Source organism: Myotis yumanensis, unplaced genomic scaffold (assembly GCF_028538775.1).
Source record: "Myotis yumanensis isolate MYYU_CA2020_CCGP unplaced genomic scaffold, mMyoYum1.0.hap1 SCAF_6, whole genome shotgun sequence".
NCBI lineage: Eukaryota > Metazoa > Chordata > Mammalia > Chiroptera > Vespertilionidae > Myotis > Myotis yumanensis.
In genome coordinates, this window is record NW_027223757.1 from 922,861 (window position 1) to 940,435 (window position 17,575).

General features: G+C 63.0%; 1 protein-coding gene across 7 annotated transcripts; it reads left to right on the top strand.

The window, feature by feature from the left end:
• Positions 1 to 444: 444 nt before the first annotated feature.
• On the top strand, positions 445 to 13,461 carry UNC93A (unc-93 homolog A). Of its 7 annotated transcripts, XM_070417341.1 has the most exons (11): positions 445 to 764; positions 1,689 to 1,916; positions 2,027 to 2,221; positions 2,481 to 2,629; positions 3,515 to 3,696; positions 4,634 to 4,863; positions 6,291 to 6,416; positions 7,227 to 7,435; positions 8,456 to 8,591; positions 9,811 to 9,942; positions 12,701 to 13,461. In XM_070417341.1, exons 4-11 carry the CDS (start codon positions 2,543 to 2,545, stop codon positions 12,961 to 12,963), a joined length of 1,365 nt encoding a protein of 454 aa, XP_070273442.1. In that variant the 5' UTR covers positions 445 to 764; positions 1,689 to 1,916; positions 2,027 to 2,221; positions 2,481 to 2,542; the 3' UTR covers positions 12,964 to 13,461. The 7 variants fall into 7 exon arrangements, with proteins under 7 accessions (XP_070273442.1, XP_070273441.1, XP_070273444.1 ...); XM_070417340.1 differs by lacking the exon at positions 445 to 764 and having other exon boundaries at positions 1,449 to 1,916; XM_070417343.1 differs by lacking the exon at positions 445 to 764 and having other exon boundaries at positions 1,449 to 1,916; positions 2,494 to 2,629.
• Positions 13,462 to 17,575: the final 4,114 nt, after the last annotated feature.

Below are 17,575 nucleotides of genomic sequence, written 5' to 3' on the forward strand. Positions count from 1 at the left end.
GACGCCTCCCTGTGGACCCGCTTCTTCCCCAGGCGCCTGGCTCCTCCGCTGTCCATGGCCCCGCCTGCCCATGGTCCCTCCTGTCACAATGCAGCCACCTGCCCGCTTGCCGCACCCCCACTCATGGGAGCCAGGAGGTCACGGGCCAGGGCGGTGCCTGCTCACAGCTCTAGCGCGGTCCCTTCCCCTGCTCCCCGCACACCATGGCGCCAGCTCCGTGAGCATGAGCGCTATGTGGAGAAGTAAGTCTGAGGAGCTGCCCAGCACCCCCCAGAGGAGCCCCAGGGGGCAGGCGGAGGCCGCACTGGGGCCGGGGGAGCCGGGGGAGAGCCGACCTCGGGCAGAGGTGAGATGGGGCTCCTGGTGACGCCCACTGGATGGATGGTGTTGGCCTGAGTGACAGCAGGGGCTGTGTGAGCCCCTGAGTGGGAAGGCGATGGCCAACGTGCCCGAGGCTAAGAGCCTAAAGCCAATGAGAAGAAAACCATGATTTTCAAAAATTACTATTTTCTCTCTTTTAAAAATATATTTTTATGATTTCAGAGAGGAAGGGAGAGGGAGACAGAGATAGAAGCATCCATGATGAGAGAATCATGGATCGGATGCCTCCTGCACGCCCCCTCCTGGGGATGGAGCCTGCAACCCGGGCCTGCGCCCTGACCAGGAATTGAACTGTGACCTCCTGGCTCATAGGTCCACGCTCAACCACGGAGCCGCGCCAGCCGGGCCATTACTATTTTCTCTGAGCCAAGGTCCTATTGCAAGTAAGTTGATGCTGGTTTGGAGTTCAGTTGTGTGCACAGGCCTCCCTCGGGCTCCGAACCCACGGGTGAGCGGATGAGGAGAGAACTCTGTAATGGACTGTGAACCAGAGACCCCGGGGCCCCAAACAGTGACGCTCCCGAGTGGGGGGCCCGTCCTGCTGGCCTCACACGGGGAGAGCGGCTCTGGGGCCCGAGGTCCATTGGCAGAGGACGCCACCTGGGGGGCCGTCAGCCCCCGACAGCGCACACAAGACCTTCCTCACAGGGACCCTGCCAGGCAGTGCTGGCTGAGCCCCGCCCGCCCAGGGGATTGGACGGCCCGAGCGGTGGGCTGGGCTGACTCAGGCTGGTCCCATCTGTCTTCCTTTCCTAGGAACTTGGCTTTGGGGCCATGGGCGTGGGGTGCTCTTTGCCGGGGCTGGAATGAAAAGCAGCCGCGAACACAGGGGTTTCTCACAAGGACACACAGCAGTGGCCAGGCCATCTAGTCTCCAGGTGGATCCGGGCAGCGCCCGCCAGTCCGCCTGGAGCTGAGGAGGCGGCACCCGAGGAGACAGATCGTATCTCCAGTCTTATCACTCAGGGAGCTACCCAGCCTGGACACCACCCCCGCCCCCCCGCCCCCCATGTCCCTCAGAGCAAACCCGCGAGCGGACCGGTGGAGCCAGGGCCACACAAGGCGTCTTTGTAAAAACATGTTTCCTTTAAAACCCGCATTCTTCCTGAAAATGTGGGAATAGTACATGGTGTCTCCTCCCACATCGACTACTGTCCAGACCAGGGTGTGCTGAGTCTCCTGAGAGGCGCCTGGCGTGCCGGCGGCGTGTGCATGCGTGTCCACGTGTGTGCGTGTGCGCACAGTGTGTTCCTCGGTGCGCACCCTGTCTGTATTCAGAAACCACCCCGTCGTTTCCACGTTTCCAGTGGACGTTCAGAAACGCGCTCGCCTAGCCACGCCGCTGGCTCCCCACTTCCCAGAGAAGCAGCTGCTGAGGCAGGAATTCACACACAGGCCGGGCCGCCTGCGCCAGCGGCTTTCGCAATACTTCCCGGGGCCCTGCTGACGGGAGGAGAGCTCACCAGCACGGCACCGACCGGCTCGCACTCCGACGGCTCCGGGTTCAGCAGCCACGTGCCGCCACGGGGGCCGAGGTGAGGGCCACGGCGCGAGGTGAACCCGCAGAGGAGGGACGGCTGGGCTGGGGGCGCCCTGAGCCCCAGCACCTTGCCCTGGGCTCCCATAAGCCTGTTACGCTTCCTAGGGTGAGCTGTCTGTCTCCAGGGACGGGTGTACTTTGTTCCTGGAGACTGAAGTTCATGCTGCCCGTCTCTCTGGGCGTGGAAGGTGCACCGTGTCCCTGCTGGTGCGAGCGCTCGTCTATTGTGTGTGACGGTTGTCTTCTGGAGCAGGACGCCAGCCCCTGGCTGTAGGACCACGCCTGGAAACGAAGGGGAGGGTAAGGACACACACGCACGCACACACACACACGCACAGGCACACACACACACACACACACACACACACACGGCTGAGCCGGGAGTGGCTGTGGGTTGCAACGAAGGTGAATGAGTCACCTGGGCTGCTTCATGGGCTCAGCCAGAAACAAGTTCACACCCCCAACCCAGTGGCGAACGCCTCTAGCTCCCGGGGGCGGGGGTGGGGGGTGGGGGTGGGGTGTGAGACTCAGCACGGCTGCCTCCGTTCCAACGGCCCAGGGCGCTCCTGCAGGGACCACAGCCTGCGAGCCCGCTGATGGTCGACGCCCGTCGCGGGGACGATGGACCGGAGCCTGCGGAATGTGCTGGTGGTGGCCCTGGGCTTCCTGCTTCTCTTCACGGCCTATGGCGGCCTCCAGAACCTGCAGGTGCGCAGCCCTCTCGCTCCTCCGGCCTCAGGAATCCGAGGTCACGGGGGGACCCGGCTTCGCTCCCTGTGAACCTCGCCCCCAGAGCAGCCGTGGTGTGGGCCCCCCTCCCCGCGCAACCGGCACCCCCCGCGGGTGGGCGCCGACCCTTGGACCCGCAGAGCAGGTCGGGGAGGTGACTGGAGAGGACAGCTTTGCCTCTGGGTGGGTGGCTGACAGGAGGCGCTCGGGGGAGGTGCTGGAATGTGTCAGAGTCCACGGGACCTGGGGGTCTGGGCCGCTTCCAGCAAAGCTGTGACCGTGGACAGCGGGGGCGTCGGGGTGACCGCGGGGCTGCCTCCCCCCCCGGGTCCCTCCAAAGGGCGGGGCACGGGTGCCTGGGAGGAGACAGGCTGCTCGATTCCAGGCAGCCACCCTTCCAGTCTGGTCTTTAACTGTGAACTGACATCTGCGGACCCCAAGGGCAGGGCACCTCCTCATCCTCCAGGGCTCACGGGGCCCCCACTCCTTCTAGAAAAGTCTTCTGACTCCACAGCCGACCTGAGTGCCCCCCAAGCCCATCGCCAATGCTGCTGACACCTGGCAGCTCTGCCACCATCCCTGACCTGCAGCCCTTTCCCCTGGGCCCAGCTCCCTCCTCCTCCTCCTCCTGCCCCCCCCCACTCCCAGCCCAGCTGCCCCTTCTGTCCTTGGAGGGTGGGGTGTCAGGGCAGGAGGCCTCTCAGCCACCCCCTCCCCCCGCAATTCCCCCCCCCGGGGTGTCTAGAAGCAGCTCCCGCCTCTGCAGGAGAAGGGCCTCCCCGGGCAGCGGCCGCTGGGGACTCGGGCTGCAGAGGAGCCGCCCTGGGCCCTGGGCCGGCGCTGAGGGGCCCTTTGTCCCCACAGAGCAGCCTGTACAGCGACGAGGGCCTGGGCGTGACGGTGCTGAGCACGCTGTATGGCGCGGTGCTGCTGTCCTCCATGCTGCTGCCGCCGCTGCTCATCCGGGCGCTGGGCTGCAAGTGGACCATCGTCCTCTCCATGGGCTGCTACGTGGCCTTCTCCCTGGGCAACTTCTACGCCAGCTGGTACCGCGGCCCCCGTCCTGCCCGGGCGGCGGCACACGCTCCTGCTCAGAATGAGCTCGGCTTCCGCACGGCCGTGTCCGGCTCCGCTCCCCCCGCTCCCGCCCGCCTCCCGGTCCCGCCTGCCCTCCTGCGGCCTGGGGGGGCCTCCCTTGGAGCGGGGACTTTCGGGGCCCAGTGACGACCGAGAATCCAAATGTCCAGGGCAGTTCTAGGGAGACAGTGCGGAGGGGACCCTCACCCTCTGCACAGACAGTGGGCGGCCCCCCTGAGCACACCTGCTCCCTGAAGGAAAGCGACCCCCAGGGACTCTACCCCCCCCCCCCCCAGGTGCACCCACCAGGCCTCCCTGTGAGGGACCTGCTCACCACCCAAGCCTCTGTCTCATTCCCACGGAGTTTCCCTGCAGCCCATGCACGCAGCCCTGGCTGCCACACGGGAGCTGTGAGGGGCTCCTGGACCCCCGCTCTTGTTCTTTTGTTTATATTTTTATTGATGTCAGAGAGGGAGGGAGAGGGAGAGAGAGAGAAACATCCACGATGAGGGAGAACCTTGGATCGGCTGCCTCCTGCACGCCCCACACTGGGGATGGAGCCTGTAACCCGGGCCTGTGCCCTGACCCAAATCGAACCGTGACCTCCTGGGTCATAGGTCGATGCTCAGCCCCTGAGCCCTACCAGCCGGGCTGGATCAGCCCTCTTGTTTGTAGTCTCGGCTCCTGGCTGTCCCCGTCCACCACAGGGGAGGCCCTGGCCCTGCCTTTCACTCCCGCAAATGCACCTGAGCCAGGAAAGGGCCGGCTCCGCCCGCGTCCCGGGTCTGACGGGTCAGGAGATGGCCCGCCAGCCCACAGCACAGCCCAGCCCCGGGCCGGCCAGGCTTCCTCCCCGCAGAGGGGGCGTGGGGGCCGCGGCACCTCACGGCCGTGCTTCCCCGACAGGTACACGCTGATCCCCACCTCCATCCTGCTGGGCCTGGGCGCGGCCCCGCTGTGGTCAGCCCAGTGCACCTACCTCACCATCGCGGGGAACTCGCACGCGGCGCAGGCGGGAAAGGCGGGCCTGGACGTGGTGAACCACTATTTCGGCATCTTCTTCCTCATTTTCCAGTCGTCGGGCGTGTGGGGCAACCTCATCTCGTCCCTCGTGTTCGGCCAGATGCCCACTCAAGGTGAAAGGGACGGGGCTGTGATGACCCCGAGGGGTCCCTGGTCCCAGGTGTGCGCGTCCTTACCCGGGACCCGAGCAGGTGACCACGGGCGGCCCTGCAGGCGCGGCTCTCCGCCTGCCCGTGCCTCAGCGTCACCTGCTCAGTCCAATGACTTGTTTTCCCGCTGAACTGAGCCACTGACCAGCCTGTCAAATGCTCCACCTCAGACCACTGACGCCTCCACCCGCCTGAACATCTGCTGACTGACGTTTTTGTTTCTTTTTATTATATTTTTTTGTTTTGTTTTTAATATATTTTTATTGACTTCAGAGAGGAAAGGAGAGGGAGAGAGAGATAGAAACTCAGTGATGAGAGAGAATCATCGATCAGCTGCCTCCTGCACACCCCACCCTGGGGATGGAGCCCACAACCCCGGCATGTACCCCGACCGGGAATCGAACCCTGACCTCCTGGTTCACAGGTCAACGCATAACCACTGAGCCCCGCCGGCCGGGCTGACTGACGTAAGGCCCCTGGCCAGACGTGGGTGTAAAGCGTGTACCTGTCTTATGCCGTCCTGGGATGTCCGAGGATTTAAACCAAGGGCCGAGGACAAAGTCTCTGATTCTCACAGGAGACCTTTATCGATGGGGGAGTCCTGACCCCTGACCCTCTGCGACCCCTTCCAGCCCCGGCCCTCCAGTCTGACTGGGTAGGAAGTCCGGCCCTGGGGGAACTATGACACCCGCCTTCCCTCCCCCGTGCGAGGTGATAGCTCCCGTTTCACTCTAACAGATTAGGAAGCTGACGCTCAGAAAAGACTCGGCGTGACCTGCGAGGTCCTGGGCTGGAGTAAACGGGTCTGAATGAGGACCAGCCTTCCCGACACCCATTCCCACACCCATTCTTTCTTCTAATTAATGTGAAAAAGTTGAAACTGTTCATTTATGTCAAAAAGCCATTGAACCAGGAACCAACATGGATTGCACATTTGTCCGAATTGGCTTAACACTTGGGTTGCGGGTGAATTTCCCGCCAAAATATAAGATGGCGCGTTAAAATGCCTATATCTTTTGAAGTATGGGTTCGATTGAAATGAAATATTTGGTAATACGCAGTTACAATCGGCCCGAGTTTACACGTTTCCCGCACTCCACCGCAAATCTATATGAACCGAGTTTAAGACGGCTCCCGCGGAGTACGCGCAATTCACGCGAGCCGACTTAACTCGTTTCCCGCAACCCAATTAAGATCAGGCGTGCAGACACGGGCCTCCGGGGAAATGTCCTCTGAGACACTTGGCCACACAGCCACGCTCTGTGACACTGAGCCGTGGTGATGTCTGGTTGGGGTGGATCTGCCCTCCCCTTCCCTGGGCACTGATTCCCCGTGTCCCGTATCCCATCAGCTTCCCTGGGTTCTCACGTCCCCTGGGCCTCCCCTCCCAGGTGCCATCACCGAGGAGCAGCTCCGGTCCTGCGGGGCCAATGACTGCCTGATGGCCACGGCGCCCGGCAACAGCACCCAGCGCCCGTCCCAGGAGCTGATCTACACGCTGCTGGGCATCTACACAGGTGCGTGGGCACGGAGCGTGTCTCCCGGGATTTGATTCCTGCCTTTCTTGCCGGGTCTTGTCTCTCTCCTCTACGCAAGGCCGCGTTCCCATAGAGACAAAAAACAGGAAAGGGGGAGAATGGGCTGAGGGCAGAGAGCACTGCCTCCCTGAGCGACTTCCCGGGCGGCTGGGCCTCATCTTCCTCTCGAGGTTCTTCCGCATCCTCCGGACACGCCTCTTGAGAAGGTCCTGGGTCGCAGGGCAGCTCTGGACACACCCGTACCTCCTGGGAAACACGCAGCTTCCTTACCTGTGACCCCCTCTCACAGGTCCCTGATGGGGCTTGGGGGGGGGGGGGGGCAGTGTCCTAGCGGGGGCTTAAAACCCACGGGACAGCGGGGGAGGGACCCTGGCCACCTAGTGGGCCATGGACACGCCCTCCCCAGGACGGCACACAGCAGGTGGGGGTGGGTTGGGAGGCCTCACAGTTGACATCGCCAGAGTGCCCTGCGCCGGGCGTGGTGACCACTGTGTGTAGGAACCAAGGTGACAGGAGACCTGAGTGTGTCAGGTGTGGCCAGCAGGTCCCACCTGCAGTTGGGATTTGAGGTGGACTGTCACCTCCAGGAAGGAGGAAGGGACAGTGGAGCTGTGTCCTATGCCCCCTATGGCCCATTGCTCCCGGTCCCGTGGCTCCTGGTCCCGTGGCTCCTGTGTCCCATGGCTCCTGGTCCCGTGGCTCCTGGTCCCGTGGCTCCCAGTCCCGTGGCTCCTGTGTCCTGTGGCTCCTGGTCCCGGACCAGTAGCAGCTGCTGTGCTTCCCTTTCAGGGAGCGGCGTCCTGGCCATCCTGCTGGTCGCGCTCTTTCTCGACCCCATCAGAGAGGCTCCGGACAAAAGTGAAGGCGAGACGCCATCTGTTCTGTCCACTTTGCTGTCAACATTCAAGCTTTTCAGAGACAAACGCCTGCGTCTCCTCATGCTGCTGCCCATGTACAGCGGGTTCGAGCAGGCCTTCCTGGCAGGCGACTACACAAGGGTAGGGCCTGTGGGTGGTGACAGAGGGTAGGGCCTGTGGGTGGTGACGGAGGGTAGGGCCTGTGGGTGGTGACAGAGGGAAGGGCCTGTGGGTAGTGACTAGGGTAGGGCCTGTGGGTGGTGACGGAGGGTAGGGCCTGGGGGGTGGTGACAGAGGGAAGGGCCTGGGGGGTGGTGACAGAGGGAAGGGCCTGGGGGGTGGTGACAGAGGGAAGGGCCTGTGGGTGGTGATGGAGGGAAGGGCCTGTGGGTGGTGATGGAGGGTAGGGCCTGGGGGTGGTGACAGAGGGAAGGGCCTGGGGGTGGTGATGGAGGGTAGGGCCTGGGGGTGGTGACGGAGGGTAGGGCCTGGGGGTGGTGACTGAGGGTAGGGCCTGGCGGGTGGTGATGGAGGGTAGGGCCTGGGGGTGGCTGCGTGAGGGAAGGCGGTAGGCAGGTATATAATTTGCTAAGTGCCCTCCCCCAATAGGTAGCACTGCAATTTCCCACACGCCCTGCCCCCACACACAGCCCCACCAGCGCGTGCGCGTGCTGCCACCTGTGACTCTGCACCACATGTCCTAGTCACCCATGTCCCGAGTTGACACGCGGGTCCCTCCTGGCGCTGGGCATCCTGTGGGTGTGGACGAACGTGCAATGACACGGACCCCACGGTGGTGTCACCCCAAACGTTTCGCTGCCCAAACCCTCTGTGCTCCCCGGTCACCCCCCCTCCACCTTTCCCCACCTGCCTCCTGGGCCGAGTGGGAAATGACCAGCCCACCAGGAACAGCTCCCATGGACCGGCATATGCTGAGCAGGCAAAGGTGTCCGGACATCTGTCCACACCATTAGGACAGGCTTCTCACGGGCCCAGCTCCGGGCTAGCACTGGATGGGCTGGACAGAGGCCCCCGCCAGGCCGGAGGGACAGGCCCCTGCCTGGCCAGCAGGACAGGCGGCAGGACAGGCGGCAGCAGATCACCCACACCCGCCGCCAAGCCCGGCCTGGCAGAGGCCGTGACCGCTCCGTGTCCCCGCAGTCCTACACCACCTGTGCCCTCGGCATCCACTTTGTGGGCTACGTGATGATCTGCTTCTCGGCCACCAACGCGCTGTGCTCCGAGCTCTATGGGAAGCTGGCACAGTACACGGGCCGGGCCCCGCTCTACGCCCTCGGTAGGTGGACGCGCCCAGCTCCCCCAGGAGCACCCTCCCCCGCAAACCTGGCTGGGGGGCGGCACAGCGGTGTGAGCAGGGCCTGCGCAGGGCCCCGGGGGACAGTGTGACGGGGCAGCGGAGGTCATGCAGCCCGTGAAGGTGCCGTGACCCGTCCTCCGGCCGTGGCTGAGGCGGGAGTAGGAGAGGGTCCGGAGGGCCGTGACCTGGGTCCACCTGGTGCATGAAGACTGAGTTTAAAGCGCCAGACTCCACGCCAAGCACACGCCACCTTCTCCCTCTGGGGAAGGAAGGACAGAGAACACGGGGATGAGAAATCGGGGCCTCACACAGTTACCTGGGCGGGGCCTCAGGGTCGGTCAGCAGAGGGCACTGGGGCCGAGGAATTTGCGTCTCCCTCTCTTTTCCATCCTCCATCGCCCTGTGGGGTGACCCTGCCCACTTGGCAGATGAGGAACAGAGAGGGGTAGTGGCTGCCCCAGGCCACACAGCCTCAGGGACCCCGTGTGTCGGCAGCTTCCGGAGGCCCTGACTGCTCTGTGGCTACATTCTGAGGACACAGCGTCTGCAGAAACACGGTCCATTGGGGCAAAGTCAGGGGGACTGGCCCAGGCGGTTGTGCTGGCCTCTCCTGGCGCCCCCGCCCCAGCTCCCTTCCCCGAACGAAGAAGCCCTCCTCTCTCACTGTCTGAACCCCATAATGTGGGGCTCCTCCTCCAGGCAAGACCGGGTTTCCCTCCGTGACCCCGCCCCCGCCCCCGCCCCCCACCCCCCCAGGGCGAGGCGAGGCCAGAGGGGGCAGAGCTGCGATCAGACCCTGTCAACATCAAATCCACCTGCAGGAGGCGACCTGGAGCATTTTTGTTTTTCTTAAAAATATATTTATTCATGTCAGAGAGGAAAGGAGAGGGAGAGACAGATGGAAACACTAATGATGAGAGAGAATCACGGACCGGCTGCCTCCTGCACACCCGCCACTGGGGATCGAGCCCACAACCCGGGCCTGTGCCCGGACCAGGAATCGGACCGTGACCTCCTGGTTCATAGGTCCACGCTCAGCCCCTGAGCCCCGCCCGCCGGCCGGGCCAGTGTGGAGCGTCTTAAGGAAACACTATTCACAGCACGAAGCGATGACCAGGAAACGATCCCTCACTGTGAGCTCGAGGACACGCTGGCCTGTGGGCGTGGCCTCACCCCTGCGCCCCGCCCCCGCCCGCAGGTGCGGCCACCCACCTGTCCTGCATCGTCGCCCTCCTGCTGTGGAGGCCGCACCCCGACCAGCTGCCCGTGTTCTTCGTGTTCTCTGGCCTCTGGGGCGTGGCCGACGCCGTCTGGCAGACACAGAACAGCGGTGAGAGCGCAGCGCGGAGCCCCAGCTCAGGCCCCCCACCCGCTGCCTTGGGGACGTGGTGGGGCAGGACCCGCCGCCCTGACTGCCGTGTCCGAGGTGCCTGTGGGTGGCTGGCCCGTCTTCCTCAGTGAGATGAGCCATAGAGGAGAGGGCTTGGGGGAGCCACCGGGCGAGAGGGACGCAGGGTGAGGGGGGCCACCCCCGGAAGGCGGGGGGCGGCGGGCTGCCTGTGGCTGAGAACGAGGGATGAGGGTGGGCACCGTAGCCCTGAGCTCCCACAGGCCCATCTGTGGCCCGTGAGGGGTGTCGGGGCCCCCCTACCGGAGGCCGCCACCCGTGCCCCGGCATCTGCAGCCTGGCCCGCCGCCCGGGCCTGGGAGCTGGCTCTGGGGGGAGGGGCGCCTCCTGCCGCATCTCCATCACGTCAGCCTCGGTCAGGAAACACCTGGGACAGAGACTGGGGGGCTGGTCCCCCGAAGCCCTGAGCCCGCCGTGCCCGGCGGTGCCTGCACAGAGCTGGTGCCCGTGGCCTCGCGAGTCCTGGTCTCGGGCGGCCCCTCCCAGCAGCTGAGAAAACATCTTCAGACAAACCAGGCGTGGGTGGGTCTCCAGGCGTGGTTTCCACGTCGTTCCAGCTGCTTGGGGAGCGGTGGCGTTCGAGGCCTCTGAGCGGGGACACGCGTGGGTGGCTCGGGGCTGTCACCTGGCGGGTCTGGGCCCAGGCCCACACCCGGGAGGAAGGGCTGACGCCTCATAGGCAGAAGCGGAACGCACCCGGCTTTCCTTGGCGTCGGCGTGTAGACCAGGCCCGGCCACGCCACCTGCGGGGGTTCCGCACTCCCTGCCCGGGGAGCAGAGGGAGCGTGTCTGTCAGCATCGCCGGGGGCAGGGGGGCACCCCGTGTTTCACTGAGCCCTCCGCAGGCAGACGCCACCTCGCTCCCTGAAATGCTAGCTGACGGTCTGAATTCACCTGGATTTCATTTTATTTTAAATGTTTTTAAATTGATTTCAGAGAGGAAGGGAGAGGGAGAGAGAAACATCAGTGATGAGAGAGAATCAGGGATCGGATGCCTCCTGCACGCCCCACACTGGGGACCGAGCCCACAACCCGGGCCTGGGCCCTGACCGGAAATCGAACCCTGACCTCCTGGTTCACAGGTCAATGCTCAACCGCTGAGCCACGCCGGCCGGGCAGTTCACCTGGATTTTAAAAGTATTTACACACACACACAGGCCGGGTACAGGAATGGGGTGAGAAACCACACGATTCTCTACAGTCACTCCCAGGCCCACGCGACGGCCGTAGGAATGCTCGGTCTCCTCCTCCCGGAGGCAGGTCGTGGCTTTCACTCCGGCTCATCGGGGACGGAGGAGCCTTTGTGGGGATGCTTGTCCATGTGTCTGTCTCACAAGGTGAGCTGAGGCTCGAGGAGTGACCGGTAACGGCTCGGAGAAGGCGCTCATTTAAAAGCAGTTATTCCCGTCTCTCGTGCAGATAAACAGCGGCTTTTCTCGGGGAAGCTCGGTGGGGGGAAGTGGTTACTCACTCATTTGAGATTTCCTCGGGCGGCCGGTCTGCGGGGAGGGAGGCCGCCCCAGCCCGCGTGGGCCGCCCGGCCCTGGGCCGTCCGCACGTGCTCTGTGTAGCTCTGCCACCTCCCGAGAGCTGCTCTCTCGGTTTTGGTTTCTTTGGTTTTTTCTTTCTAAACAGCACATTGGGCCCTGACACCACCCTCGCTGCACGCGAGTCTGTAAGAGCAGCGTGTGCCACACCCTAGTGAGCGACAGGGATGCATGGCGGTGCTGATCCCGCCTGTGCGCCGTCCCGTCCCCACGTGACCTGACCCCCAGCTCCCGCAGGCTCAGCAGCTCGGAGGCAGGAACCCCACCAGCCGCTGGGTGTTTCCCTCGGGGCGGCCCCCAGCCTCTGCCGCCGGCCGCGTGGAGCTGGGCCCTGGCTCCTGTCTGTTTATTCGCGGCGACAGCGTGTGAGAGACACGGGTGCTGTTGCCATAGCAACCCTCACACGCCAATGCGCTGCCTTTAAGATGCAGAAGGTCTGGTCTAAGAATACTCCTGCGGCCTGGCAGCCGCCAAAGGGGCTGCTTTCTGGCAGACAGACTGGGGAACCTGACCTCCTCCCGCCCCCGTCCCTGTCCCCCCCTCCCAGTGAGACACTGGCCACCATCCCCATCCCTGTCCCTGTCCCTGTCCTCTCCTCCCAGTGAGACACCGCCCACTGCCCTGGCCTTGGCCTCCTCTCGCTGGTCTAGCCTCCTTCTCCAAGGATGGGGTCAGCGTTGGCACTGCCCACCCTCCTCCCCCCGCCCCCCCGCCCCCTGCCCCGGCTGCCCTGGGAGGAAGGGGCCACAGGCCAGGCCGAGAGCAGGCGCCTTTCTTTTTAGATAACTTTTTATTTTTTGTATGTTTTTATTGATTTCAGAGAGAGGAAGGGAGAGGGAGAGAGAGAGAGAGAGAGAGAACCATCCCTGATGAGAGAGAATCACTGATCAGCTGCCTCCTGCACGCCCCCCACTGGGGATGGAGCCTGCAACCCAGGCCTGTGCACTGACCGGGAATCGAACTGTGACCTCCTGGGTCATAGGTCGACGCTCACCCTCTGAGCCACGCCGGCCGGGCAGGTGTTCTGTTTTGTTAAACAGAGAAGGTCCGGGCGAGCTGAGCCGCTGGGCAGTGGGCACCAGGAGCAGCGCCGGGCGCCTGGGCCCCGGCACCGAGACCCCTCTCTCCCGCAGTCCTCTTCGGCGTCCTGTTCGCCAAGCACAAGGAGGCCGCCTTCGCCCACTACCGCCTGTGGGAGGCCCTGGGCTTCGTGTTCGCCTTCGGCTACAGCACGTTCCTGTGCGTCCACGTCAAGCTCTACATCCTGCTGGCCGTGCTGAGCGCCGCCATGCTGTCCTACGTGGCCGTCGAGGTCATGGAGTCCAGGACCCGGCCCGGGCCCCAGGCCGCAGCCCTGACACCGGCCGAGGCGGGAGAGACGCAGACGAAAATGTGACAGCGCCGCGCTCCATGCGGAAGGGGCCTCGGGCTGTTGTCCACCCTCCACAGCCGTTTTAGCAGGAGGTGCTACTGAGAGACATGAGATAGTTTTATTTTTGTACGTAAAGTTTTTCTATTCCACCAAGTGTTCAGTCCCCCATCTCTCACCAATAAGGGTGAAGAGAGCACACGAGAAAAATCAGTGCCTTTCCGATGCAAGAGGAGAAGGGTTAGGGCGCAATCGCCGACGGAACTCGCTCCGAATCCTGGACTCAGCGGCGTGGACTTGCTGGCGTGGTCACTGCTGGCGTGGTCACTGCTGGCGTGGTCACTGCGGCCTTGTCTTTAAGGACAAGAAGTCACTTGAAACAATGCAGCCCCGTGACGCCACCCCCGACGCCCAGGCGGCCACTGCTGCCTCCTGGGGCGTGTGACCCAGCCAGACCACAGTCTGTGCTGCCTGAAACGGACAGCGTATGAGATTCTAAGTAAATACAACTGTATTGTGAACGTCCTCCTGTCTAGGTACTTTCATTCCAAATATTCACGTAGAGATTGGGGGGGGGGGGTGTGTAGGGGGGATAAAGGGTGATGCACAGAGACTCGAGTTGGGGTGGGGACACACAGTACAACGTACAGATGATGAGTTTAAATATTTTTAATATTTATTTTTATTGATTTCAGAGAGGGAGGAGATAGAAACATCAATGATGAGAGAGAATCATGGACCGGCTGCCTCCTGCACGCCCCACACTGGGGATTGAGCCCGTAACCCAGGCATGTACCCTGACCGGGAATCAAACCCAGGACCCTTCAGTCCGCAGGCTGGCGCTCTATCCACTGAGCCAAACCAGCCAGGGCCAGATGATGTGTGTAGAACTGTGCACCTGAGGCCTGTATAATTTTCTTAACCAGGGTCACCACAATAAATTCAATAAAAGAGAAAAAAATTAAAAATCAATCATCCTCACCTGGATCACACAGGGCAGCTGTCACGTCGGTGAGGGAGCAGGCTGCAGGCGACCGAGTTGGGCTGCAAACATGTGCCTGGCTGGGCGTGTCTTCGTGCTGCGTGTCCACCTGGGAGTCGGCCCCTGTGCTCAGCAGCCTCTCCATCCCTCACGTCTTTCATGGGTCCGAGCCGCTGGTCATGGGTCCGAGCAGCTGGTCATGAGTCTGAGCAGCTGGTCATGGGTCTGAGCTGCTGGTCATGGGTCTAAGCAGCTGGTCATGGGTCCAAGCAGCTGGTCATGGGTCTGAGCTGCTGGTCATGGGTCTAAGCAGCTGGTCATGGGTCCGAGCAGCTGGTCATGGGTCTGAGCTGCTGGTCATGGGTCTAAGAAGCTGGTCATGAGTCCGAGCAGCTGGTCATGGGTCTGAGCTGCTGGTCATGGGTCTAAGCAGCTGGTCATGGGTCCAAGCAGCTGGTCATGGGTCTGAGCTGCTGGTCATGGGTCTAAGCAGCTGGTCATGGGTCCGAGCTGCTGGTCATGGGTCTGAGCTGCTGGTCATGGGTCTAAGAAGCTGGTCATGAGTCCGAGCAGCTGGTCATGGGTCTGAGCTGCTGGTCATGGGTCTAAGCAGCTGGTCATGGGTCCAAGCAGCTGGTCATGGGTCTGAGCTGCTGGTCATGGGTCTAAGCAGCTGGTCATGGGTCTGAGCTGCTGGTCATGGGTCTAAGAAGCTGGTCATGAGTCCGAGCAGCTGGTCATGGGTCTGAGCTGCTGGTCATGGGTCTAAGCAGCTGGTCATGGGTCCAAGCAGCTGGTCATGGGTCCGAGCTGCTGGTCATGGGTCCGAGCAGCTGGTCATGGGTCTGAGCTGCTGGTCATGGGTCTGAGCTGCTGGTCATGGGTCTAAGAAGCTGGTCATGAGTCCGAGCAGCTGGTCATGGGTCTGAGCAGGTGGTCATGGGTCCGAGCCACTGGTCATGGGTCCGAGGCGCTGGTCATGACTCCGCTGCTCTCGTCCCAGGCGCTGCTTTCTCTCCTTCTCTCCGAGTCCTTGGCACCCGCTGAGACTGTGACTGGGGGCCCTGTGGTTTCTTTTCCCATGTGGCTCCTGCCCTCCTGGTCTGTGCTCCTCTCCACACGTCCCCCCCCCTCCACGCCCAGGCCCAGAGCCGCCAGGCCCCTCTCAAGGGCTCGCTTTCCCCTCCACCTCCCCTCGCTTCTCGCTTCCTCAACCTTGACTCACACCCTCCCCTGCCCACCTCTCCACACGGAGTCCCCGTAGCCTGTGACACCCTGTGTGACCCTGTTTGTGCAGGAACGTCCCCCCTGCTGGGCCCTACGCTCTCCAATGTCCGGTACAGACACTCGTGGGCGCTTCACGGATGTTTGCTGCGTGAGGAATATCCGGGAGGGTCCCTGAGGACCCACGGCTCCATCCCGAGGACCCGAAGCTCCCAGCTGGAGGGACCCAGTCCCCCGCCCTCACGGGAGGCCTGCACACCAAGGCTCCCTGAGCTCTTGGGACTGGGAAATGCCACGCTCCCTGTCACGGAAAATGCAAGCCCCCCCCCAACCCCTTGCCTCACTACCACATACACACTCACACACACCCCACTCCCCACCCCTCCACCCCTCACCACCACCACATACACACTCACACACACACACACACACACACACTCACACACTCACACCCGCTATGAGGGGCAGAGCCGCTCCTGTGGCCGAAGTCCCACTGGGTTAAAGGCTTCGCTGGAAGTGAACGTGTGGCCAGGTGGCTGAGCACAGTATCTGGCTGGTACCCCACGTGCCCGGGAAGATGTGCCAGACGGCGCCTGTGCCAGGAGCCGCGCCTCCTGCGGTGATGGATGGAGAGCGAGCCTGGCCCAGGCGCGGCCCATCTGGTCTGGAGGCAGTGGCTGCGCCTACAGCTCCTCCGGGATAACCGGTAACAGCTGCCCCTGCTCTGCCCCTGCCCCCCGAGGGGAGGAACCGGCAGGGACAAGGGGTGACCGCGCCCCCGTCCTCCTCTCCCACTGGCTCCGCGCTCCACAGGCAGCAGACGGAAGGAGCGTGCCCAGTGGGTCCTGCAGGAGCGTCCTGAGCCTCCACCTTCCCGGCTTCGGCGACCACGGTGGCCACCCAGCACCCCCTGGTGGGCAGGGCTCGCCATCGTCCCCGCAGCACCCTGGGAAGGAAGGGGGTCCTCCCTGCCGGGAGCTCCCAGAGCGCCCTCCACCCTGTGTCCATGTCCCGCCCGCGCCCCCCCCCCCCCGCCCCCCGCCTCTGGCCCCTGCCTCTGGCGCGGCGTCTGTGTTATTCCTCCCATGGGGAACGTAAACCTCCCGGCATGGCGTCCCCTCCTGGAGACTCCCCGTGGTTTTCTTTCTTTCTTTTTTTTAAAATATATTTTATTGATTTTTTACAGAGAGGAAGGGAGAGGGATAGAGAGTTAGAAACATCGATGAGAGAGAAACATCGATCAGCTGCCTCCTGCACATCTCCCACCGGGGATGTGCCCGCAACCCAGGCACACGCCCTTGACCGGAATCGAACCTGGAACCCTTCAGTCCGCAGGTCGACGCTCTATCCACTGAGCCAAACCGGTTTTGGCTGCCCGTGGTTTTCTTATAAACGTGAGACAAGCCCGGCTGGAGTGGCTCAGGGGCTGAGCATTGACCTTTGAACCAGGAGTCAGGGTTCGATTCCCGGTCAGGGCACAGGCCGGGTTGTGGGCTCGACCCCCGACCCCTCCCCCCCCCCCCCCCCCACGGTGTGGGGCGTGCAGGAGGCAGCCGATCCATGAATCTCTCTCATCATTGATGTTTCTCTCTGTCTCTCTGTCTCTCTGTCTCTCTCTCTTCCTCTCCAAAATCAATAAAAATACTTTTAAAAGTGAAAGAAAACACACTAAATGCCGGCATTCAAAGGCCGCCCTCCCCTGGGCCTCACTCACCCCCGAGGGCGGCTGCAGAGCAAGGGGCTCCTTGATAGGGGCCAGGCTTTCCTCCGTCCACCGTCCGTTCCCGTGACGGGACTGGCCCCTTAAGCGATGACCCTGAGGCCGCAGGACTCACCTGACCACCTAGCAAGCCGATCGAGAGAGCGACTGGGGGCCCGTGTTCACCCCCAGGCAGGGAGCCCGGCCGCCATGCGGTTTGTCCTCAGGGAGAGCGGGCTGAGCAACCCGCCCAGGAACTGCTGTTGTTGCTTTTTAACTTCTCCATTGTTGAAAGCATTACCTACGTCCCTTTTCCCCGTGGGCCCCCCACCCTGCCCCGCCCACTACTGTTTTTTAAATTGACCACTTTTTTTTATTGATTTCAGAGAGGAAGGGAGAGGGAGAGAGAGCATCCATGATGAGAGAGAGTCGTTGATCAGCTGCCTCCTGCACGCCCCACACTGGGGGTCCAGCCTGCAACCCGGGCCTGTGCCCTGACCGGGAATCGAACCCTGACTCCTGGGTCATAGGTCGTCGCTCGGTGTTGCTAAATACCCTTCACCGGGCGTCAGGTGAGTCCCGGAGAGGAGTGAGCGGTGCTGCTGAGGAGATGGCTCTATGGGAGCATGTGAGGTTGTAGGGCCAGGCCCGCCGTGGGCCGTCTGTCCGGGAAGCGTGCTCAGTCTGGGCTTATTCTCTCCGTGGTGAGAGGCGGCCGAGGGGAATAATGACGT

Bases quoted from the DNA above. Each gene is read 5' to 3' on its own strand.
- UNC93A (XM_070417339.1), top strand. From the start codon at position 4,233: ATGAGGGAGAACCTTGGATCGGCTGCCTCCTGCACGCCCCACACTGGG. The intron at 4,864-6,290 runs GTGAAAGGGACG...CTCCCCTCCCAG, and splicing joins CGGCCAGATGCCCACTCAAG to GTGCCATCACCGAGGAGCAG. The intron at 8,592-9,810 runs GTAGGTGGACGC...CCCCGCCCGCAG, and splicing joins GGCCCCGCTCTACGCCCTCG to GTGCGGCCACCCACCTGTCC.